General features: G+C 40.8%; 1 protein-coding gene across 1 annotated transcript; it reads left to right on the top strand.

Moving 5' to 3' along the window:
* LOC139450597 (glutamate receptor-like) lies at positions 1–23869 on the top strand. Its single transcript, XM_071232364.1, has 9 exons — positions 1–168; positions 1764–1907; positions 14470–14715; positions 16673–16887; positions 18276–18329; positions 19115–19246; positions 20555–20737; positions 22249–22356; positions 23750–23869. The coding sequence occupies exons 1-9, from the start codon at positions 45–47 to the stop codon at positions 23867–23869; spliced, it is 1326 nt and encodes a 441-aa protein (XP_071088465.1). The 5' UTR covers positions 1–44.
* Positions 23870–27355: the final 3486 nt, after the last annotated feature.

Genomic DNA, 27355 nt, shown 5'->3' with positions numbered 1-27355 from the left:
ATAATCACTGGCAACTTGAAAACACCGTTTTAGTGGCTACAATAATGATAATTCATGCCAGTTACAGAGTTTTAATGGACGTGTGTGCACTAATGGTGCTGCTATCTGCATTTGAAGTTGCCTTGAGTGCAAAGTCTGGATTATCAAACAAAGCTAAGCTGAGTATTGGTAAGATTATCGTGTAACGATTTTATTTATTAATTAGGTAATGTCTGTCAAGTTGGCCCATTTGTATACGATGCTGTCTGTGTATTGTCATGGAGGCTTAGGCTATTTCCTGCATATCTATCACTGTATTAAATTTAAGAATGCTGGTGAATGTTATTCAAAATTTATGTCTACCCAAAACCTACATATTTCATCAAAGCTACACTATTATGACAGTGGTGAAGATCAGGGGTAGAATAGGTCTTCAGCAACCTATGCTTGTCGTTAAAGCCGACTATGCTTGTCGTAAGAGGCGACTAACGGGATGGGTGGTCAGGCTCGCTGACGTGGTTGATGCATGCCATCTTATCCCAAGTACGTGGATAGATGCTCATGATGTCAATCTCTGGATTGTCTGTTCCCACTCGAATATCCACATACCGCCGTCATAGAGATAGAGTATTGCTGAGTGTGGCGTTAAACAACAAACAAACAAAGTTGTGAGAAAGTAATGATTACATTTCAATTTGTAAACATAAATTGTCAATGAAAGAGAATAACCAGCCTAGGTTCCCTTTGGAGTAAAGAGCACAATAGGTGTGGAACTTATCTGAATCTACCACTGTAAATCAGTGATGACACCAGGAGTTATAAGCAGTATAAGCATGTCCTGTCCTACCGGTAGCACCAGCCATTCATACATTAGCATTAAAAAGAAAGTATGTATTGCCATACGCCGCACAGCAGTACTCCTGCCATCTGACGCTAGCCTGTAAACAAACCAGACAATCAAGTGATCGATAAACCAAAATCTCCGGTGACATTACTGATTTTGTTGAAACTACTAATAACCTCAATCCTTCAATACATGGGAAGAGTTTGAGTACTCTTCTGGGTAAGGCGTGTGCTTGTCACGCCGGAGATCCAGGATCGATGTGTAACGTCTACCCCCGTGACATTGGTAGAATATTGCGGAAGGTTCTGTTAAATCGTATTCAATAATTCACTCAGACAGTCAGTCAATATCACTCACTCGCGTAATACGGATCCACCCATCCACCCATTCATCCACCCACCCAGATTAAAACACACCCATCCATTCACTCACAAGCACTGGGCAGATGGGTCGCCTACTGACTGCAGAGCTCACGCGTCACGACAAAGCTCCAGGTTAAATTCACCACATGGTTACATTGTGTGAGGCCCATTTGTCACTATCGACGTTGTATTGCTGGATTGCTAACTGTGTCAAAAACCACACTCACAAGATGAGGCAATAAACAGAAATATTCTTTTTCATAAAAAAAGATGTCAAAATAATTGGAAAAACGTCTTGTGTCAATCTACAAATAAATAAGAACGACAAACTATTTCCATAATCATAAGAAATCATGAGCATGGGTTTATGGATCACTATCAAATAACAATGAAGCCAAGTGTTCGCTATAAGGTGAACTTACCGACGGCACCAACCATAAACACGTGCAAAGGCATGTCAATTGTTCACCTGAAAAATAGAGTGAGCACCTGAACATATGGTAGTCATAATAGGGAATTGCATCGGGCATCATGTTTGTCTTGTTTTGTATTGATTATACTCCTTTGTGTCCGCCCAGGCGTGCTGCTTGATGTCCGGTCTGTCCAGCTTCGGCCACTGCTGGAGACAAAGATGGGAGAAACGAAGGAGGGCAGCAGTCTCCTGTTCCAACCACACATCTCCACCGTCGACATCACCGACAGCTTTGCCGTCAGCAACGCCAGTGAGTAGAGGAAGCGGCTGTCACGCTGGTGTATGCTGGATCGATATTGAACAACATACATAGCATGATATTGTCACAAGTGATGGACGACCTGAGAGCTAGCTACCAATGGAAACGTTTGCCATTTTTGGAGTTGTGCAAAGAATGAACAACAAACAAACCCCCAAAACAACCCCTTCTTATAATACCACACTAAATAAAAAAATTAAAATAACATAATGATAATAAATAAAAACGATACAAGAAAACAGTCCAAATCCTTCAAAGAAGGAAAAGAATAAATGACAACACGTGATCACCGTTCAAACACCCATCCCTTCCCTACCCATGTCCCCTCCTCACCCCTTGTTATGCAAACACCCTAGTTATACAAATACCCTACCAAACACTCACTCCAAAGACAAAAGAATAGGAAAACATTTTTGTAAATCTTTAAAGAGCACTATGAACAAACATTCACAAAACTCAGACAGCACTAAATTTCTAAAAAGCATATAGCGTTCCCAATTCTTACTGAAAAAGCCACAAAATAAAGCCAAACTGCGTTGTATATCATAGACAGTTGCATAGATAGATAATTTTGTTATATTAAAGATCATCACTTTCTTGTATATACATAAACAATACCTTTGATAAAAGTCATAAGTTGTAATCAGCCATGATAGTGTACCCCGGATATAGCTTCCCAGCACCAGTAAATAACCCGTCTCGATTATGCACCGAAACAGATTTCATTGGACGTGAAAGGCAACATTGCAACTTATGTCAATACTGACTCTTAATCGACACTATTGTCTTACATTTGCACTCCGTTTGTCTCGAGAAACTGATATCTCGATGTATTTAACATACTTCGAGCTCCACGTTCCACTACTGTACACGGGGCGACGGGGTAGTCTTGTGGTTAAAGCGTTCGTCGAAGACCCGGGTTCGATTCCCGACATGGGTACAATGTGTAAAGCCTATTTCTGGTGTTCTCCGCCGTGATATTACTGTAATAGTGCTTAAAGCGGCGTAAAACCATACTCACTCACTCACTCCAATGTACACATGTTGAAAACAAAATACCGTAAAAGCTGTCTAATATGACGTCGACATTATGACGCTATCGCATCCATGATCGGACATGGGGGCCTCCCTTAGGCGTTCCAAGATCCTGTGAAGTGGGGGGGAACCTTGTTGTTTTAGCACCATACATTGTAACAGTACTCGGGGGTTTCATTAAGTGGTAAACTTCTACGAGGTTCCCCACTCACGTTTTCCTTCCAAATTAAACCGACACGCTCAATATAACTGAGTGAGTGAGTGAGTTGGGTTTTACGCCGCTTTTAACAGTATTCCAGTTATATCACGGCGTGTCAGCTTAATGTGGGAGGAAAGCCCGAAGTCAATATAACTGAAATACTGTTCAAAGTAGCATAAAAACTCCCTGCCTCACTCAGTACCAATGCAAATCCAAAAATTATTAAATAAAAGCGAAAAAGCTCTTTCCATATTCATAAGAGATATCTGCCCAAATCCGGCTATATCGTGAGCATGTGTTTGTGAATCACTATCAAATAGTGATGATAACAGGTGTTCGTAAAAAGGTGAGCGTATTCTGACCCACAAGTGGCAACCGTTGGGAACATACGATGGTTGGTTGGTTTGTTGTTTAACGTAGCACTCAGCAATATTCCTGCTATATGACGGCGGTCTGTAAATAATCCATGTCTGGACCAGACAATCCAGTGATTGACGTCATGAACATCGATCCACGCAACTGTTATCGATTCAATGCATCAACCAAGTCAGCGAGCCTGACCACCCGATCACGTTAGTCGCCTTTTACGACAAGCATAGTCACCTTTTACGGCAAGCGTGGGTTGCTGGAGACCTATTCGAACATACGAACTTAAATGACAACCCTAAATGCAATCGTGTTTCGGGTAAAGCGTAACGATCGAGATTTCACCTTCCAAACAGATGTATACGGCTGTTCCAGTTGGAGTGAGTGAGTATGGTTTTACGCCGCTTTTAGCAATATTCCAGGAATATATCACGGCGGGGGACACCAGAAATGGGCTTCACACATTGTACCCATGTCTGGAATCGAACCCGGGTCTTCGGCGTGATGAGCGAACGCTTAAACCACTAGGCTACCCGACCGCCCCTGTTCCAGTTGGAAATGAACATCACGGTCATAATCGAACAAAATTGGTACCACCTTATACAAAAGCGAGGAGTATAAGCATACATATTCAGATCCGTGATCCGGGTTAGAACAGGTCTTCAGGAACCAATGCTTGTCGTAAGAGGCGACTATGCTTGTCGTATGAGGCGACTAACGGGATCGGGTGGACAGGCTCGCTGACTTGGTTTATGCATGTCATTGTATCCCAACTACGTTGATCGATGCTCATGATGTCAATCATTGGATTGCCTTCTCCATATTCGATTGTTTACATGCCACTGTATGTAAAGCTGGAATATTGCTGAGTTCGACGTTAAACAAACAAAAACAAACATATATATTCATGTTCATCAACGGTCAAATGTCTGCACCACTGATTGAGAGGATTCAATTCGTGGTCATCCATGCAGCCTATGTCCAATGAACATCTTTTATCCCGACAGACTCGGTTGGGATTGCAGGTTAGAATAGGTCTCCAGCAAACTGCGCTGCTCGTCATATCAATCACAGGTTTGCTTGTTTACTTTTTAGCCGCCGTCCTAAACCTGGAGACCGCCTCCGTGGTCTAATGGTAGAGCGTCCGACCGGACTGGTCGGCTCGGAGTCAGTATACTGTGTCTGAGTGGGGTATTCATGTTAAACTGCGGCATGGTATCTCAGTGAGCTAGCACTCTAAATTGGCATCAGTCCGGACTAGTACAAGCAGCCACACACAGACATAAACGTGCATGCACGTCGCTATATAAGTGCAATAATCTTGGACGCGTCGTTAAACCCTATTTCACCTTGCCTCTATTAGCAATACCATGGCGAAGACCACGGCTGGGATATTGCTGCTGAGCGCGACCCTAAAACATCACTCCGGACAGTAGCGTTGCGCGTGATACTAATCACTGGAATGTCTGGTCCAGACTCGATCGTTTACCTGCCGCCGTCGTTTGCAGGAGTATTGCTGAGTGAGACCTTAGGCAACCAACGAAACATGTTATTATATAAAGTGTGTGACTGGCGGGTGCTACCGTTACCTTCATATAATTTTCATTACTATTTTGCATTTCACGCGCATTGGAATCTGTTTCGGTAGATAATCTAAACTGATCATTCTTTGGCGTTTTGCATTTACTAGTTAAATCGTCCGGCGAAATGGATTTTCGGAACAATGAGTAATGTCTTTTGTCTAATGAGGTTTCACCTTACTCGGTAATTGCTCGTTTTAGATTAACTGATCCGTGAAGATCCGGGGTAGAATAGGTCTTCAGCAACCCATGCTTGACGTAAAAGGTGACTATGCTTGTCGTAAGAGGCGACTAACGGGAGCGGGTGATCAGGCTCGCTGACTTGGTTGATGCATGTCATCGTATCCCAATTGCGTGGATCGATGCTCATGACGTCAATCACTGGATTGACTGGTCCAGTTTTGATTATTTACAGACCGCCGTCATATAGCTGGTATATTGCTAAGTGTGACGTTAAGCAACAAACAACAAATTTAGACTAACTCTTTACTTTATATCAATCACAAATAGATCACACAACTGCAAATTTCTAATTATTTATGATTGTATCATTTTAATGGCATCCTTTAAGTATGTCATTATCATGCCAATGGCATCATTAAAATGTGTCGTTATCATGTAAACAGCATAATATAATTGTGTCATTATAAAGTCAATTGCATCATGTAAATGTCAATATTATGTCAATAGCACCATCATAATGTGTCTTTTCTTTATAGTTAACCTTTTCCGCCTGATAATACGTTTGCAAAGAAAAGAAAATGGCTGATTTTATTCATAACATTTAGTATAAACGGAGGTACATGAATTCAGTTTTCTGTTAATTGATTCCCACTTTTAGGATAAAAAACTATAATCTTAGAATACTTTAATTAATGTTGTAATTACTTCAGCATCGTTTTGGACCGCAGTTCAGACATTCATTGTGTATACATATGTATATAGTACATGGTCGCATGTACACACATACATGAACTTAGACATATCCCAGATCGATACTGAGCCAGGGCTGCGTATTAACATAACCGTTTATCGAGTTTCCTCCCTTTAGCTTTACAGAGTAACTTTAGGAAAAGGGTCATGTAGTCTCAATGATCAGTTGAACTGAAAATAAGAGATGTGGAAAATTAAAAAAAGAGCTTTATTGAACAAAATTTAGATTATTATTACGGCAGATAATGTGATACATTCTCAAATAGCAGTTATTTTCACGAAATATTTACTGGTAGTTTGAAGTCGTAAGAATATGTGAAGATTATTTTGTATGTAGTAAAATATCGTTTCATTTGTTATTATATCAGGTTTGTTGTGGTGTTGTGCTTCGAGTATGTGTGTATCATCAAGGAGAGTAAGAGAGACCTACAGTGTATGTTTGTGATTATGTTGGCGTCCCATGGTAAACTTAGATCTCGTTCATGTTAATTTAACGACACAAGCATGAAGAAAATGACCTTAATTAGCCACTGGTGAAACATCGCGGTCAATATACGCTATAACATGACACGCATACATGTATATACCTGCTTGTAAATGTTGCCTCTTGTACGTTTAAAATCGTAGTTAAAAAACTTTTTAAACTTTCGCGAACGCTTGGTGTCATCACTAATTGATAGTGATTCATATACACGTGCTTGTGCTGTAGTCGGAATCAATGGACTAATGATTGTGGATATGTTTTGTCGCTTTTTCTGACATACGTTTAGTTGTATACGGGGTTATCATTTTGATCTGTTATGTTACATGTAATCATAATATTTATTATCCCCTTTCAGCTTTTTTTCTGTGTCTGATCCTAGTCATGCCCCCGATGCCAGAGATTTCCTATGATTATGGAAATGGTTCTGTCGCCCTGGCAATGGTGGAACTGTAAACATCCCCGGCACACTTGAATGTTGAACAATGTCTCGCAGCAGGTTCGAATCCCTTCGAGTCAAGAAACATGATACACTAATGTCACAACCGTTGTGATGAGAAACTTGGTGGAGATTTAAACCATATGCAACTCTTCTCAAGTGTATTTGCGTTTACATGACGAAAATACTCAAATGTGTTTTATTTTGTAGCCCTGTAAATTATACACATGCAAGCAAATACGAGGATGCCTAGGCAATGCCTTTTAGAACGTGGTCAAAGGTGACATATGTTATATTTGGGATTACACGTTCTTCGTAAAATACAAATGCTAGAACCAGTTATGTTTTACTTAGGATAACACTTTCTCAGCACAAGTACATATTCTGGTACAAGTAATGTTATATTTGGGATAACACTTTCTTAGTAAAGTACAAATTCTAATACTGGTTGTGTTACATTTGGTTAACACTTTTTTGGTAAAGTACAAATTCTAGAACTAGAATTTTGTATTTTAATAAGAGAGTCTTATCACAAGTATAACATAATGCTAAATAAGAAGTATTAAACAGGCTATGCGACTACGACTACGCCTACGACAACCATCATCATCAACACCTCCACTACCACCACTTCTACTACTATTACAACAACCACTGCCTGTTTTTTCCTGTTTATATGTGTAGTATCCTGAGGAGTTTTCAAAGTTTAGAAAGGCGATGAACACCAACAAAATGTGTTCATCGAATAGGTTTGTGAAATGAGGGAACCTCTCTTCTTCCAACTACTGGTTGCACGTGTTGTATGACTACATACGGTCGCTTCTTGATGTTGTTTAAACGCTCCTATATATCAGACGATATGCATCTGCACATATACCGTAGTTTCCTACAAAACGCAGCCGAGGACGTCAATCTCACGTCTGTGGATTATAACACATCTATCTGTATTCATGACTTAATACAAAACCGTAAAGATGAAACCGATTATTATGGAGTTCAGACGGAACAAAAAAGGAATTTGCACGAATGCAAACAAAAAGTAATTTTATCAATTTCCACAGTAAATCTCCTATATTGAAACATCATTTGGTATTTTGGCCCAGACGCTATGTATTGACACAGTACAAACTGTAATAACATTTAATACAGTGCAATCTACTGGATCCACGAACCCAGGAAAATCCATTACCAGAAATCAAGCTTGGATCTATTGGTGCCGATCACACACATGTGTACGAGCTTGATGCTTTCCAATCAACGAGAAAAGCTCCATTTCGCCATATTTTCCAAATGTAATGACAACGACAGAATTATCAGCAAAGGCCACAAATGGAAGCGTGTCGATATCATATTGGCCTGATGTTCATAGCAAGAACTGCAATCACAGAAATCTGTGTGCCATTGGCCGTTTCACCCTTGGGTCCTGGTCTTCCATTTGAGTAAAGCACATGAAGGAACCTTTCCTCCAAGGGCTTGAGATAGCTTCCACTTCGGTATCCATGACACCCATGAAATTTATTGCTTGTACATGCTACGCCAAGCTCTATCCTACGTGCCAAACGGGCGTTAAAGAGAGCATTTTTTTAAAGTGTGGAAAAATATTTTCAATAGCTATTTTTGCCGTATAATTTAATCCAGCTCCAGGTTTGATCTCAAGGGTCATCTCGTATATCAGTTCGTGTGTTCAAATCCAGTTTGAATCTTCTCATTCGTAAGATTTTGTAACAGCTTCATTTTAGTGTGCATGCATACGGAAATCTTTTTATGTAATGTTTGAGTTTGTAAAATGTCAAAAGTACACAATATATTGATGCGTTACCATTTCGATGCAAGTTATCAATTAATTGGAGATGGAATAATCTTTATAATATACAGTTATTCGCTAGTTGTGGAGTGTGCGTTTGAAAACTAAGGGAGTTGGATATGGTGGATGTTTGTTTGTTTATGTGATTTTGATTTGGTAGATTATAGTGTATTTAGATGCGTTTTATTAGTTTATCGCACACGGGCCCGGCCAGGCCATTTAATGTGTTTCCGAAAGGGGCGAAAGTGGTGTGTGCAACCCAAGATGGGGCTTTACGGGTTGCTTATATAGAATTTGGGAATTTTGAGAGTTGGAATAGATGCCGATGAGGTTGGGGGGGGGGGGGGAGGGGGGAGAACTAAGGGAGTTGGATATGGTGGATGTTTGTTTGTTTATGTGATTTTGATTTGGTAGATTATAGTGTATTTAGATGCGTTTTATTAGTTCCGTTTCGATTAAGAATACGCCTAAGGCCTTGAAGTTTTCTAGTTTATTTTGTGGGTTTAGTATTGCTTCTAGAGTGAGAGCCTTGTTCAGATTGAGGGTGGTTTGTAATGCGGTTCGATGTGTTAGGTAGTGTGTGCTGTGGATGAGTGCGTGTTCTAGGGTTTCTAGTTGTTGCAGTGTGGGCAGTTACCTGTAGTGTGTTTTTAAAAAAAGATTTAGGTGGTTATTTAGGTTGGTGTGTCATGTTTGGAGTTAAGTGATTACTCTGTCGATTTTTTTTGATGGATGGAGAATTTTTGGTTTGGTTAGTGGTTTGCTGAGTACTTTTTTGATATGGCTATTTGAGTTTAGATATAGGTTTTGCCATTTTTGGGGTGATTTTTTGCTTGTTTACGCTTTTAATTTCTGATTTTGAGATGGGTAAGTTTAAGCTTAATTTAGTTCTGCCGTGAATATTGATTGGTTGTTTGGGAGTCGGAAGGATTGTGTGGTTTTAGTTGGTTGTGTTGTATGGACTCCGAAACCAGTGTGTTTGGAGGTCGGATCTGAAGATCCGTCCGTGTAAATGTGACACCAATTTGGCCAATTTTCGTGTATGTATGATAGTGTGGTGGTTTTAGCTATGTTGGGGTCGGTTTGTTTATTTATTTGGCTAGCTAGTGTTGTGTCTATTTTGGGTATTTTTTAGTTTAGGGGTGAAGATATTTGAATGCAGTGTTTATAAGTAGAGTAGATTTAAGAATCTGATGTAGTTACACTGGAGTGGAGAAGCATGTAATATACACAACAAGGTAAATATATTGATCGGTGAAGTCAGTAATATAAACTAAAGGGTGAAGCCAATAATATAAACAAAAGGATTATGACTTGTTGGGGTCTTTGATGAGTTGATGGAACGCCGGGGTTATGTAATAGCCTGGGCCACGGTTGATTGATGGTTGGAGTATTTTGATGTTGAAGGCTTCTTGTTGCATTTTGATTTTGAAGTCTTTGAGGTTGGTGGTGGGGGCTTTGTCCCCTGGATGCTGTGGCTTGGGTTGTCACGGATATGGTCTGATAGAGCTGACTTAGTGTCATCTTTGGAGACTGAGTTTTGATGTTCTTTAATTCGGGTTTTGAGGACCTAGCTGTTTCGCCGATATATGCCTGTCCACAATTACACTGAATGTGGTGCACTGCTCCTGATGGTTCTAGCGTGTGGCTGAATGGTGCTTTTCCTGTGGCTTTAATTGTGCTCTGAGTGTTGTGGCTTCTCTTGAAAACTACATCAATGTTGGCCTGTTTCTTTAAGAGTCTCTGGATTCTGTGGCTAGCTGATCACAAAGGGTGCAGAGTAAGTATAACAGATATGCATTTTGGTGCCTGGATTTGGGAAATACATAGTTAACAAGAGGACACATTAACAAGGCAAAGAATAAGTAAAACGTCTTTGTAACATTGGTCTGAACTGTTAAGATTGGAAGCAAGACTGTTTGTATATTCCTCGGGACTGGTGGTCAAATTCATGAGTTAAGGATCCTTTACACGCTGCAAATTATCGTATACGATAACCGTGAACAACAATTCGGTATGCTATAAAGTTTAAGACTTGTACATCTTAAAGCTAAGCAACAAAACCCTTTCCATAATCATTAGAAACATATGTATGATTCTTCATTACACGATTCCGAATGTACCATAAGCATGTGTTCACTATCACTATGTAACCACTATCAAATAGTGATGCTAAAAGATGTTCGCGAAAAGGTGAACGTATCCTGCACCATCTGTAGTAACCGTCACAAACACATGAAAAGGTATGTCAAGTATCCTCTGTAAAATGACGGGAACATATGATACAAATCAAAATAGGTAATTGCATTTTCTTTGCAGCGTCAAAATAGGTAATTGCATTCTCTTTGCAGCGTCAAAATAGGTAATTGCATTCTCTTTGCAGCGTCAAAATAGGTAATTGCATTTTCTTTGCAGCGTCAAAATAGGTAATTGCATTCTCTTTGCAGCGTCAAAATAGGTAATTGCATTCTCTTTGCAGCGTCAAATTTGGCAATGTCCTCAATATATTTACCACAAAACTTTGAAACTTTAGGCATGAAACAGACGACATGCCCTTGTTCCATTCGATCGGTGGAACCATGCCTCAAATCGAAACACAAGAAAAAAACACGAAGACTCCGAACTGAGTCGGTAAATTTGTTTCAGTGGCCATTTAATCAACTTCCAATATAGGACCCATAAAGTGGGGGATGACGATCGACCGAAAGACCGCGATGGGAAGATATCTCGAGGAATCTCAAGTTGTGTGAGACTCACCATCGTGATATCGCGGAGTTCTTACAGTTATTGTAACAACTAGTTGCATTGTGTAAACAGGCCTTTTGAAACCCACTTTCATCTTGCTGGTTTTTTATAGCCACGTTGTGTTGTTTTGCCAAATTACTTACTGTGTCATGATAAGTTTACGTAGCAATAATCGAGTTCCCTGTATTTCCCGAGAGATAAATTCGTTTTGAGTAGGACAATGTCACATTACAGCTGAAACCCACTCAAACATGATTCGACTGCGCATGTCAGTCAGCTAACGATGCCAGTCACGTCCACACTGTCAGTGTGGAGGTACTTGTATGGGATTTCATTCTACAGACACACATGAATTGTATGTCATATAATGTAACATTTTCTGACATTTTAAATGCGACTTCATTATTTACTATTTGACTGTGCTGTGCATGCTTTCACTATGTTTTAGTCTGAATAAACTCAATACAAGTGAGAAAAACATAGCTGCAAAATATGCATTTTACTCTATTTTGACCTAACAGGGAGAACACCTCTTGTACAAGAGAGAGAGAGCGGGTTGGGTTTCAGCTACATTCCAGTTATGTCACGGCGTGTCAGCTTAATGTGGGAGTGTCACGGAGCTCCGGAGACCAGGGTGTCATTAAACAAGAATAAAGTAATAATTGAAAACGTGGTAAAAGTTCACAGTTTTATTACTATCAGCTAATTGTATCAATAGTCGACAATATAAAAGATTTACACTGAGAAAGATCACTGATTAAATAAATCAGAGCAAATATACAAGCTGACCAGCTTTGCAAATGTATAACAGCAATAAAAAAGGAGAGTACCTTAGTCAACACTTTGACAAGATAAACGGCAAGAGGCATTAAGTCGACTGCGGCCAATTAACAACTAAGAGTTAATTAAGTCAACACTCTAATCGGTGAATAACCTCAACAGGGTTAGATAGAGAGAAATAAACAGTGAGGGCTCATCCCTAAAGCAAGTCTCTTGGTCAATAAAACAGACGAAAAACGCCCGAATAGCAAACTATTCTTATAGACTAAAGTCTAAGTCACTAAGACTGGCCAAGGAAATACTAGACTCCCCCCAAAAAAAACAAGGTACTTGACCTACATGAACAGAGTATCTTGACTCATAATCATTGAAAAAGGTACTTGACTCCCTATCACTAAACACAAACTAAGCAATCACGGGAAAGTTGGTTATCCACGGATTACCAGAAAAACGGGGCATGAAATATAAAAGCCTTGCCAATAAGTTTCAGTTCAATACCACCAGAATAAGTCAGTGCCAGAGAGAAAACTGCCACAAAACCACTTACTAAGGAAACCTAAGTTTCGATTGGACCAAACCAGTAGCACGGTCCAGCGATCCGTGAAGATACCGACACATTTCCCCAGGAGTTTAAAATGAGACACGCGGACCTCGGATAGAGCACTCGGATAGGGGAAACCCGTAGGACTAAACCAATGTTGTTGCTGCATTAAGTGTTTAAGAGGTCGCCTTCTGCCTAGGCAATTTCGGCTGACCTGTCCCTCTTTGGGACTCCTGTGTGTGAGAAGGGTACACATATCTATTTTGAGTTCGGTGTTCACATAATTTCTGATTTTGCATTGATAGAATTTCTATTTTCTTATATTGATATGATTTCATTTTTATACTTGGCTGCTCTGTTTATATACGTTCGATCGAGCAGCTGTCCATCTCTCAGAAATAGAGTTATTTTGGCCTTCGCTATTGCATCTCTTGGCTTTAGAAGATCTATGGCAGATAGCGGATCTAACTGCAATTCTTGTTGTAACCTAGCCCGGGCTGGGGCATGGTCTTGACATTCTAGTAACACGTGATCAATGGTTTCAGCCTGATTGCAAGATGAACAAACCTTGTCATAGTGCTTTTTGTGACCAAGTCTGAGGCGTGAGATAGCAGTTTCAATTTTCCTTTCATTTGAGTATGAGTTTGGCTTTTGTTGGACCTTGGGTTGAATTTTGTATAGCCATCTGCCGATCTTACTTGCGTCCCATTGAGCTTGCCATCTTTAAACCAATATGGGTTTATAACGTATATAAAGTGTACGCGGACCTCGGAGAGGACAACCTGAATGCAATATCCGGGTGAGGTACGCGGACCTCGAAGAGGACAACCTGAATGCAATATCCGGGTGAGGTACGCGGACCTCGGAGAGGACAACCTGAATGCAATATCCGGGTGAGGTAACCAAAGTGTGTTTCCTATCATAGGGAAAACCCAAATAACCAACTAACTACTTACCCAGTATGGGAGATGTGGATACCAAAATAAAGCGCTGAATATAAGCTATCCAACGGTATCACTAATGATTTACACCCAGATATGTACAATTATTGAGGTGGCAAAAGTGACCATAAAGACAAGAGAAATATCTACCAGTACTAGATAATCCCGCTACTGCGCGCAAATCAATGTTACTGAAACATATTCCATATATGAATAAGGTAGCAAACATAACATATATCAAATCAATACATGATAAAAGTATGCGAATATTCAGCTGCAGATAAAAAATTACGGGTCACCAATTCACTGACAATGAATGTGAAGACAATGGACAACGATGCCCGCGGACTTTGCCGAATGATGACGGAAGCCCGACAATTAAGGGAGAGGGAAGCGGTACGGTCTCTACACCGTGACTAAACTGGATTTACGACCCGCTGACCCACACGTATGGGTATGGTGCTGATAAACCTAGAAATATAATCGGGGCGAACCAGGATTCAAACCCACAATCATAGGTTTCTCGCATGCTCAAGGGAAGCAACTCTGCACCTCTAATTACACGACTGGACCACTCGTGCCCCCTCGTATACCAGACCTATCCGAAATAGTATGTAATCGTATCCTGAAAACGATGCTTACTTTATCAATCAATGTTCTTTTTAATAGTGAGGATATTGGAATAAAGAATCTCTCACTTATGTTTTAGTGTGTGATCTGATAACAAAAGACGTCGTCGCCATCATCGGTGTGACCAACGCCTCCTCACTTTCCACCATCCAGTCTTACAGCAACACCTTTAACATGCCCTTCGTCAGCATCGGATCCACGCAGAACTTCACGACGACGCCCGGTTTCCAGTTGTTTGTCCGTCCATCCTTTATGGGGGCGGTAGTCGACCTGCTGCACCACTATGGTTGCAGGAAGGCTGTGTATATCTACGACTCTGATGAAGGTAGGCTAATTGAGTTATGTTATCACACCGAGATTAGCAGTGAAATCAAAATTACCGTTGATTTTTTAGAAAACCAGATACATGTAATTAACGATAACATGGTACTGTCAGCTTTGTGTGGGTTTGTAGACTCCTCATGCAACATGCAGCTGCTTGAATGTGTTGTAGATTGGCGTACCTAATATTTGATTTAAGCGTTGACTGTTTCCATCAATCAGTGTCTAATCCACAAACGTATAAAGCCAAACAGACTGGAAAGATGTAGATACAAGCGCACTGTTCAGAATAATCTATTCCGTTCGCAAACGCGACGCAAGGCGTTCGCGTAGGGATCGTGACCGTGATCGAGTGCCGGTTTATTGTGACCAGTAGAGAACAGAGAAGAATCGCGGAACAGACAGTCGAGAGCTCCATCGTACTGAACGGTACCAATCTTTAAGAGTCCAGCGTTATATATCATGTGAAAGTGGACTTCATGAAGGTGATATTGAAGAAGGCTTGCTTGGTATTATGATATAGTCGGAATCGTCCAATGGACTCAAATACCCTTTTATATTCAAACTTAGTGTGAGTACTTCAGCCGAATATTTCGCAGCCAGATGTTGAATTGTATTTCTAAAAACTAATTTGGCACCGAGTGTAACACTTACATGTTTATGCAAATAGTTTGAGTGGCGGGTGCTACGGGTAGAGCGGGATAGGATTACCCTTTTCGCGAACACCAGGTGTTATTACTGATTCTCAGTAATCCATTCATATAATTTTCACCAGTATTTTGCATTTTACGCCAACTGAAATCTAGTTCGGCAGAAAATCGATACTGAATATTTTCTGGTGTTGACGTTTAATATTTGATCCTTGAAGTACTTGAATAAGTAATTCAAGTACTCATAAGTATTAGAATCTGTAACTTTACTAAGAAAGTGTTATTCCAAATCTAACATTTGTTACATTTGATCAATTTCTAAATGACATTGTGTATGCATAGCTTTCGGCCAGGGCAGCCGTGCCAATTTGCACTTGTCAGAGGTGTACACAAATTACGTGATCTAGACTACCAGTATTCGGACTTTCATTTTTGGTGCCTTGGTGGTTGCGTGGGTTAGATCTCCGACGTTGTGTGCAGGCGAGAGTGGGTTCAAATCCCAAATGCCCCCCCCCCCCCCCCCCCCCCACACACACACACCAAAGTACTAAAAACTGTACATTACTAAGAAAGTGTTATACCAAATATAACATGTGCTACATCTCTCTAAGGATTACTTATCTATAGAGAATAAACAGAAGTGTGCATTTTCATCATCTTGAAGATAATGTGCTTTTCAAAACGTGTTTATGCTATGGTTTTAATAAAGAGAGTGCGTTAATCTCGATTTACGTTGCGATCATGGCTACAACAGCGAAACACACGACGGCCTTGTAAATGTCTCTACCTTACCCCGTAGGGAGTGCGGCTAGAATGGTTTCCCAACAGTCTAGAGACGTTGTTGATTGCACGTCATCGTACACCGATGACTTCAGATAGTGCTCATTATATCAACCAGGTTATTGACCGGATGAGTACTGGAACTAGCTGTCTTCAGTTACAGCGGAAATCAACCAAAGAGTGTATTATAAACATTAGGGCGTAAATATAAAACGTCATGCACGCCAGAGAATAATCAGTCTCGATTTTCTACCGAAACAGATTCCAGTGGGTGTAAAAGGCTAAATAGGGGTTAACATTATATGAATGGATCACTGAAAATCAGTGATGGCACCGGGTGGCAGCGAAAAGGCTATCACTAGGAATATCAAAAACAGATCCAGTCACATCGAACAGTTAGGTTTGATTATCCTGTCAAGTATAAGCCAGCTAAAAACAAGAAAGGCTTATGGAATGTCAAGAAAGAGAGCTTCAAGATAGTTGATCACGTTCTACATGTTGGTTCATGCATCAAACTTGTTTCATTTATAGGTTTAATGCGGATCCAGGATCTGTTCCAGTCCTTGAACACGAGGGACTTACTAATAGATCTTGATGTAAGGAGGATAAACTCACTTCCTGTAGCCAAAGACAGCATGGGTGCTCCCGCTGGAGTTGATCACATGACCAAAGGAGACACCAATCAGAAGGTGTTTTACATCATGGACCTAGAACAACTCGATGTCCTTGGTGTTATTCGCTATTTGGTAAGATATTATATACATTCAGCTAGCGAGTAACGTTATCGTATGTGTTATATATATGTACGTGACAGCTTCACTTGTTCGTTTCAACACTTGCAAGTTTTGGGCTTATTATTACAATAAATGTTTACGTAAGGCTGACACGTGTTTGAAGGGTGAATTTTTAAACGTTTCCTGGAAGCATGCTGTATATAGCATACTTATGATATACAGTGGTATTTCTAATGATTGTGAAAAGGGGCTTGTCGCTTATACTTAGCATGAACAATATTTTTACCCTAGAGGTCTAAAATGATGAAAATCATCATAGGCCGTTGACATAGGCCTCGTTGGCTCTTAAACCACCTTGTCCTTTACAGTCATTTATGTTGGTTGGTTTGTTGTTTAACGCCGCACTTCGCAATATTCCAGCTATATGACGGCGGTCTGTAAATAATAATTGACCAGACAATCCAGTGATCGACAACATAAACATGGATCCACGCAATTGGGATCGATGACATGCCTCAACCAAGTCATCGAGTCTGACCACCCGATCGCGTTAGTCGCCTCTTACGACAAGCATAGTCGCCTTTTACGACAAGCATCGGTTGCTGAAGACCTATTCTACCCCGGATCTTCAAGGATCTCATTAATGTCATGGCATGTCAGTCTGATATGGCATGAAAACATAAATAGGCGATTTTCGTAGAGTTTTACAATTGCAACAGCAGGGGTATGGTGCTAGTAATCCTAGACCAGGGCTATTGATACGCAGCGAGCTGCGTCGTCATTGACAACCAATATGACAAAAGAGAAAATTACGGAATTCTTTTATTTTAATGAACATATAGTTTCATGCTCTATTTCATTTATTGATTGATGTAAACTAAAGCTGTTACTTGATTATATCGAAGATGAAGAATAATGAAAAGGTCACCTTGTTGACCTGGCGTCAATGTAATGGCATGCATTGTCTAGAATTACGGCCTTGTCGACCCCGCAACTCTACACTAAAGCACTGTTGGGTTGGGTTTGCTTGTCTCCCTGTCTATATCTCTGTCTCTGTCTGTCTGTCTGTCTGTCTCACGCTCTCTCTGTAATTATGTATGAATGTGTAACTACAATAAAGAAACCTTTAGCCGAAGTAGCCGATTTACATATCAAAGCCCTGGTTGACATTCAGGATAAATACTTTCGTGACTTCAAAGTCCGTATGTTAGACATAGAGAATTGAGACTATTTGATTTGAAGGTTGATCTACTTATTATCAAAGGGTCTACTTGGAAGATGGGCATGACAATGTGTCATCATCCATAAACTGTTGCTTTGATGACAAGTTTGTTGTGTTATTTATGCATGTTATGGGCTGTGGATGACTTCTTTACATTCTATAATGAAATTGTTTGCAGAAGAAAGAACACGTTCTGTCCGGGATTGATCTGAATATTATAGCCGTTGCCTTGGTAAGTGAATGTCGCATTAAATAGCAATCACCATTGGTTTAAACTATAACACAGTATTCATGAAACCAGAATACCAGTACATGAAGTTATGCATTTCAACAGATAGCTATTAGTTTGTCTTATCGAATACCAAAGGGAGATTGTGAAGCGTTCGCTCGTCACGCCGAAAGCGAGGTTCCCAAATGTGTACAATGTGTGCATATCCAATTTTTATTTTGTCCGCAGTAATGTGTTTGGAGTATTTAAGAAGGCGCCGTCAAACCATATTCACTCACTTCTATCTCCATAGGGATTCCAGAGCAAAAGGGCCATCATATCTGGTTACAACTGACTGGTAACGTTCCAAAGTACGTTCGTCGGTGCTAATGCTTTCAGTCACTGGTTTGTCTGTCTTGACCTGCCTTTTCATGTGTTTGTGATGGGTGCCACCGGGGGAAAAGAATACGGACACCTTGTGTCATCACTATTTAATAGTGAACCATAAACACATGCTCATGATATAGTAGGAATCGCACTCTGGCAGATATTTCTGATTGTTATTGAAATGTTTTTTGTCGCTTTTATTTCTGTATTGATTACTCAAGGCCGTTGGGATACAGCAGTAATGATACTGATTACTGAGTAATCATTCTAACTAACATCTGTGGGGATCCCGGGACGGGAATGATCTTCAATTCCACAAGACCGAAAATATTTCGGTGAAATGTTTGCCGAGTTTGGATTTCCATTTGGAAGACAAGATATGTACCTTTAAATCTGATTTTGTAGGGTGTGGTCTTTTGTAGGATTTGGTACCGGTGTCGTCTTCCAACACAGACCTGTCCGCTACCAACATATCGGGGTTTCAATTGGTTTCTGACGGATCGGCAGATCAGGTGATAGGTCTACATGACTCGATCTTCACAGACGTGATGAAGGTGAGGACACGTGACAACTGCTGTTATCATGGCGATACTTTGGAACACAATTTTCTGACGAGAATAATTATAATGCTAACAAGATCTTACATGAGCAGCATGTTACAATATCATATCCGATTGTAAACCTTTACAGTTGTACCGTTTTGTTGGATTGTGTTCTGAATGTATCTAAAATACTTGCACATCGATTTAGTGACCAGGCGTGTATTTTCGTATTGGTGACTTATTGGTGCTTACAGGGTTAGAAGTGGCACTGCACCTGTTAAAGTACTCACGGAAATAAAAAAAAACTGTTTTTTCGACCTCAGATCTTAAATTATTGCAGTTAATATACAAAATATGTAAATATTCAAACAACTAAATTAGTACTAATTGGGCCGTGGCACAAATACAGCGTATCAAATGTTTTTATGTCTTTTTACACGTAAAAGTGTGTAAAAATGTGAATAAAACAGACTATTGTGAAACAGGGCATAACCAGGTGTAAGTAGATCAAGGTGACCTATGACACCTTGACGACAGGTGAGAACAGGTGCGTATTGCCCATAGTCTGTTTCTGCTATGTCAATTTGGACTTGGTTTTATTTTTGAATGTTGAAAGTGCCGACAAATTACCTCCTGTAAAGTTCATTTTGTATTGTTCACTGAGATCAAACTAGCAAATCCAGACTAGTATTTTTCGAGTTGTTTTGTTATTTCGTATTTACAGCTACGTAACACTTTGTGTCGATTTTTAAATTGAGAAAAACAGTTTTTTTTCATTTCCGTGAGTACTTTAGTGACTGGATTGACTGCATGTCATACTCTGATGACGTCGGACGTTGTTCATAATATCAATCTCTGGTTTGTCTTGGACCATGCGCCGTCATAAAGCTGGAATATTGTTGATTGTGGCATTAAGCAACAAACCAACACCAAACAAACACATAATCAAACATGTACTATACGCACATACGTAATTATAAAACCTATTCGTACATTAAATATATTTTTTATCTGAAGCTGACTGTTATGTATTTACTGATTTACAACTGCATAACAGCCTCTAGTTATTATTTCGTGTACAATTAATTACGTCCCTTAGGGGTTCCAGGAGCCTCTGACCTTGCGTTCGAGTCCCGGCTTCGTCCTGAATATCATTTTGGCTTGTGAGGCCAACCCGCGCTCCCGGGTTTTATCAAAGGAGTTAACGTCTGAAGGTTTATCACTTCAAAGAAGTACTATTAAAAGAGGCCTTGAAACAACTCACACATTCCCGTATAGTGTACGTTCAATATCATTTGTGAATATTCCTCCCACTTCCAGAGCACTGAAGCATTGTTGGTCGATGCTGTAGACGTTGTGCGGACGGCGGTGGAGGAGGTGGAGAGAGTCAGTCCCGGATGGTTGGTGGAGAGAAGCAAACAGTTAGACAATCAAGTAAAATGTACAAACTTCGTTGTGGACAAAACTACCCATGGTCAGATCCTTATGGAACACCTAAGACAGGTTTGTACGGCTGGAAAATATTTTAGAACAAATGACATGTCACAGGTATCTGCTACAGTAATTGATAGTTGAAAAATGATGATTATAATTATGATGTGGATTATGTGGCATAATTGATCAATATGAGCAATCTGCATGTGTGTATAGAACAAACAACCTGTCAAAAAAAAAGCGACAAAATATTTCCGTAATCACTAGCGTCCATCGTACAATGTCGACTGAATCATATGCATGCTTATGAATCACTATCCTATTGTGATGATACCAGGTTGATGGGGTAGCTTGATACCATTATACTACCTTTAGTTCAGTAAAACCTGGATCCCACCAAACAAACACTAGTACTTACCGTGAAGATCCGGGGTAGAATAGGTCTTCAAAACCCATGCTTGCCGTAAGAGTCTACTAAGGGGATCGGGTGGTCAGATTAGATGACTTGGCTGATGCATGTCATCGTATCCCATTTGCGTGGATAGATGCTCGTGATGTCAATCACTGGATTATTTACAGACCGCTGTCATTTAGCTGGAATATTGCTGAATGCGACGTTAAACAATAAACAAACAAACTTATAAAAAAGACACAGGCCTCACGTTTTGTCACTTTTTCTCCTTGATGTACTAAGTTTGTAGAGAATAGACCTTCTTGAATGTTGTTGAGAACTTGAGAGTGGAGACAAAATCATTTACGACCAATCTTTGGTTATTTCATTTGGACCTCACCAATTGGCAGGCATTAGATAATAATTTTCACACTATTGTTTTCCATGTACAATCTTCAAAGTAAAGGGAAGATTAAGTTTGAGGATCGGAAAATAGGGTACATTTTGTACTTGATCACAGTAACTGACTGAAGTTGTGGTATATTTAATTTTGTAGGTTCATTGTTGGAAAGTTATGGTCTTCCGGTAGACATTATTTCACAAACGTTTTACGTTACATACAATAGCTTATAGCTCCACCGCATCTTCAGTGCCGGTAGGTACGTCTGATACATATCGAACTGCCATCAATCTGACGTACGGATTTCCTCAGTACGACGTTAACTCTTTCTATTTCTTTGAGATCATTTCCAGGGGTGAAGAGTAGGGAGCACATTATATGTGAAGTTTATTGCGGTAACTTGTCGAGTTCCGGTATCGCAGCAACCATAATTCAGATTATCAAGCATGGTTTATATTCCGTACACATATTATTATAGCTGTAGGCATTCACAGGCTCACGTCAAGGCTATCACGTGATCACATTAATGTTGTTCTCTGCATGAGCAAACTGACCCCATATTTCTCAGTGGACTTGGCCATAGTATGGAGTGAGTGAACGTTGGAAACTTCAGGTTACACTTTTGTATTTGTCAGTAATTTGTCAATTGTTCTCTGAAGGTAGATGTATTCAAGTCTTCAGTGGGTACTGGTATCCAGCCATGTGTTGGGTCCAAGTTAAGTGCAGAACATGTCAGTCCCCTGGCTATAAACGGACTACCACCTGATCGATGTTTGTGCGTACTTCCAGGTTCAGTTTGAGGGTCAGACTGGCAGGGTTACCTTTGATGAAAATGGAAAAAGGAACAACTTTGCCTTGGAAATATTTGAATCTACAAGTGGTGAAGCAAACAAAAGGGTAATACAATAGTATCATTCCTCCTCACCTCCATCATTTCTACATGTATGCTAGAAGAGAAAATTGACGGTCGGGTAGGCTAGTGGTTTAAGCGTTCGCTCGTCACGCCGAAGACCTGGGTTCGATTCCTGACATGGGTACAATGTGTAAAGCCCATTTCTGGTGTCCTCCGCCGTGATATTGCTGGAATATTGCTAAAAGCGGCGTAAAACCATACTCACTCACTCACTAAAAAGAGAAAAAACGCTTTTGTGGTGTAGTGGACAGAGCGTCTGCCCAGAGAACAGAAGGTCGGTGATTCGATCTCTCGGCTGCGTCATACAAAAAAAATTTAAAAGAGGCTTATTCCTGTTACCATTCCCTGGCGCTCCGATTTAAGGGGCAAAAACAAGGACTGGTCAGATCGTAGTTAATTAGTGGGGTATCAAGGTTAAACTGCCGCATGGTTTCTCAGTGGGCTAGCACTTTAACACCGACATTAGTCCGGGTTTGTACAAGAACACACACACACACACACACGCACGCACGCACGCACGTACGCACGCACGCACGCACACACACACACACACACACACGCGCGCAAACACACATACACACACACGCGCAAACACACATACACACACACGCAAACACATACACTCACGCACACATACACACACACGCAAACACACACACACACACACACACGCGAACGCACATACACTCACGCAAACACACACACACACGCAAACGCACATACACTCACGCAAACACACACACACCTAACGCAAACACACGCACACACACACTCACGCAAACACACACACACAGGCACATACACACACACGCACACACACACGCAAACACACACACACACACACACACACACGCAAACACACATACACGCACACACTCACGCAAACACACATACACTCACACACACACACACACACACACACACACACACACACACACACACACACACACACGCACGCACGCACACACACACACACACTTTGTAAGTGCAATTATCTTGAAACCGCCTTAACCCCATTTCACCTCACCTCAGAAAAAACGTTTTAAATGGTCAAATTGCAATGCGGCATTCGACACACAAACTAAATCTTCAATAGATCCTGTTTTATCCCCCTGTTCTACATTTGGGTGGTAGTTTAGCTTGTACAAATGATCAAAGAGAAACCGTCGGGGAACTATGACGTTTTACCCAATTCAACGTCGACCATCACTAAGCTTTATCGATGACATGTTTTATAGTTACAAGGGTCCGTTTCACAAAGACGATACAAAAACATAATATTCCAAAATAACGGGCGCGGTATATCTCTGAAATACTGTTCAAAGCGGCGTTTAAACCAACTCACTCTTTCTAAATGATACGTGTTGACATTTTTAGGTTGGCAAATGGCACCCCGAGCATGGCTTACGAATGTCCTCGAGTTGGCACATAGAGAAGACAGTCATCTTACTTATCAATAACACTCGTCCGGTACATTTTGTACAAAAATCTGAATAAAAGATCAAACGTCAATTATCATGTTATTATTCAAAGGAAAACATCAGTCGGCTTCAAATATGGTTACACTCGAAATATCAACGGACTGTTAATGTGATCGGTGTTCGGAGTCAGTGAGCTGTAATTTGATAATCTCAAGCATTTCGTTCAAAGCGAGCGGGGAATAACGACGGACAAATTGTCTGTATTGAAGTGACGGCGAAAAGAATGCTTGGTGCTGTTGTGTAGGGCATTTCAATAACCACAATACTAGTTTTAACGAGGATGTATGCTGGTATCAATTTGTGTTCATTGCGCAACATGGGGCTCGCGTCGACCCATTCGTTGAAAGCAACGCAGTACAAATGTACGTATGCAGAGGTGCGCCTCTTATGCTTGCCAGAAACCTATGATCGTGGTTCGATTCCTGGTTCGCTGTGATTATGGTCCTGGATTTTTCAGCACCATGACCGTGCTGGTGGGTTTCACCAAAGTTGTAAAGACATGCAGCACTTCGGGATTTCTAGCAACATGAAGCTGACACGCCATGATAAAACAGATACACTGTTCACAGCGGCGTTACACCCAACGTGCTCACTGCGCGTTTTCTGGTATGCTCCGATGACATGGGATGGAATGTCTTCTGCAGGTTGGGAATGGAGGACAAGACCTAAATATATTTACACATTTGCTCACACATGTATCACACTGGTAACTAGAGGTACATGTGGTATAGGTATATAGAGTAAACTACGTTTATAACGAACTGACGGATATAACGAACTCATTTTCAGTACCGGCCATTTGCTGTACATATGCTGTATATATCCTTATAACGAACTACGGTTATTACGAAATTAGTGGTCCTTTTGAGTTCGTTATAACCGTAGTTTACTGTACAAGGGAATACTTTCATGTAAATACATAGCAAGAAATAAAACCCCAATATAATATAATTAAGTATATATTTGTCTCAAGGGTTCAAAAGTGTAAATCTTTGGGATTTGATACATACTTTTACTACAGAGTTCATCTGTACTGAAATAAAGATACAGATGTGAGATGTTCATGGCTCAACCTTGCCATCCTTATTCATGACAACACTGTCATGGTACCGTCGAATATGTATTGATGTGCACAAGACTACATAAAGCGCTTTGTGTGTGAAGAACACGACATCAATAAACAATCATATAACCTTACGAATGGGTTTTCTTTGAAAACGAACTATGTCTTTGATCACGTGTCCTTGATGTATGTCTGAGAGTCATGTATCTATGACTAGGCGTCCAGCGTCTATGACTGAGTGTCCCGTGTCTATGACTAAGTAACCTGTGTCTATAGCTGAGTGTCCTGAGTCTATGACTGAGTGTGTTGTGTCTATGACTGAGTGTCCTGTGTCTATGACTAAGTGTGTTGTGTCTATGACTGAGTGTCCTGTGTCTATGATTGAGGGCCTTGTGTCTATGACTGAGTGTCCTGTGTCTATGACTAAGTGTGTTGTGTCTATGACTGAGTGTCCTGTGTCTATGATTGAGGGCCTTGTGTCTATGACAAAGTGTCGTGTGTCTGTGAGTAAGTGTCCAGTGTCTATGGCTGAGTGTCCTGTGTCTATGACTAAGCGTCCCGTGTCTATGACTGAGTGTCCACTGTCTATGACTAAGTGTCCTGTGTCTATGACTGAGTGTCCTGTGTCTATGACTGAGTGTATTTTGTCTATGGCTGTGTGTCCTGTGTCTATGACTGAGTGTATAGTGTCTGTGACAGAGTAACTTGTGTTTGTGACTGAGTGTCCTGTGTCTATATATGAGTGGCCTGTGTCTATGATTGAGTGTCCTGTGTCTACATATGAGTGTACTGTGTCTGGGGCTGACTGTATAGTGTCTCTGGCTGTGTAACTTGTGTCTGTGACTAAGTGTCATGTATCTATGACCAAGTGTCCTGTGTCTATGACTAAGTGTCCTGTGTCTATGCCTGAGTGTGTTGTGTCTATGGCCGTGTGTCCCGTGTCTATGACTGAGTGCCCTGTGTCTATATCCGGGTGTCCTGTGTCTATGACTGAGTGACCTGTGTCTATGACTAAGTGTCCTCTGTCTATGACTGAGTGTCCTGTGTCTATAGGTGAATGTACTCTGTCTTTGACTGAGTGTCCCCTGTCTATAGCTGAGTGCCCTTTGTCTATGACTAAGTGACCTGTGTCTATGACTAAGTGTCCTCTGTCTTTGACAAAGTGTCCTGTGTCTATGACTGAGTGTATTGTGTCTATGACTGAGTGTCATGTGTCTATATCTGAGTGACCCGTGTCTATGACTAAGTATCCAGTGTCTATGTTTAAGCATACTGTGTCTTTGACTAAGTGTCCTGTGTCTATGACTGAGTGTCCTGAGTCTATAATTAAGTGTGTTGTGTGTATGGCTGTGAGTCCTGTGTCTACATCTGACTGTCCTGTGTCTATGACTGAGTGTCCTGTGTCTATGACTAAGTGTGTTGAGTCTATGACTGAGTGTCCTGTGTCTATGATTGAGGGTCTTGTGTCTATGACAAAGTGTCGTGTGTCTGTGAGTAAGTGTCCAGTGTCTATGACTAAGTGTCCAGTGTCTATGACTGAGTGTCCTGTGTCTATGACTAAGTGTCCCGTGTCTATGACTGAGTGTCCTGTGTCTATGACTAATTGTCCTGTGTCTATGACTGAGTGACCTGTGTCTATGACTAAGTGTCCTGTGTCTATGACTGCGTGTCCTGTGTCTATAGGTGAATGTCCTCTGTCTATGACTGAGTGTCCCCTGTCTATAGCTGAGTGACCCGTGTCTATGACTAAGTATCCAGTGTCTATGTTTAAGCATATTGTGTCTTTGACTAAGTGTCCTGTGTCTATGACTGAGTGTCCTGAGTCTATGACTGAGTGTGTTGTGTCTATGACTGAGTATCATGTGTCTATATCTGAGTGTCATGTGTTTATTTCTGAGTGACCCGTGTCTATGACTAAGTATCCAGTGTCTATGTTTAAGCATACTGTGTCTATGACTGAGTGTCCTGAGTCTATAATTGAGTATGTTGTGTGTATGGCTGTTTGTCCGTTGTCTACATCTGAGTGTGTATGACTAAGTAACCCGTGTCTATGACTGAGTGTCCTGTGTCTATGACTGAGTGTCCTGTGTCTTTGACTAAGTAACCTGTGTCTATGACTGAGTGTCCTGTGTCTATGACTAAGTGTGTTGTGTCTATGACTGAGTGTCCTGTGTCTATGATTGAGGGTCTTGTGTCTATGACAAAGTGTCGTGTGTCTGTGAATAAATGTCCTGTGTCTATGACTAAGTGCCCTGTGTCTATGACTGAGTGTCCTGTGTCCATGACTAAGTGTCCTGTGTCTATGACTGAGTGTCCTGTGTCTATGACTAAGTGTCCTGTGTCTATGACTGAGTGTCCTGAGTCTATGCCTGAGTGTGTTGTGTCTATGGCCGTGTGTCCTGTGTCTATGACTGAGTGCCCTGTGTCTATATCCGAGTG

This window comes from Haliotis cracherodii, unplaced genomic scaffold (assembly GCF_022045235.1).
Source record: "Haliotis cracherodii isolate W230 unplaced genomic scaffold, xgHalCrac1.p SCAF_8, whole genome shotgun sequence".
Lineage (NCBI taxonomy): Eukaryota > Metazoa > Mollusca > Gastropoda > Lepetellida > Haliotidae > Haliotis > Haliotis cracherodii.
Note: the sequence above shows the minus strand (reverse complement) of the source record. Positions and strands in the feature narration are given on the sequence as shown.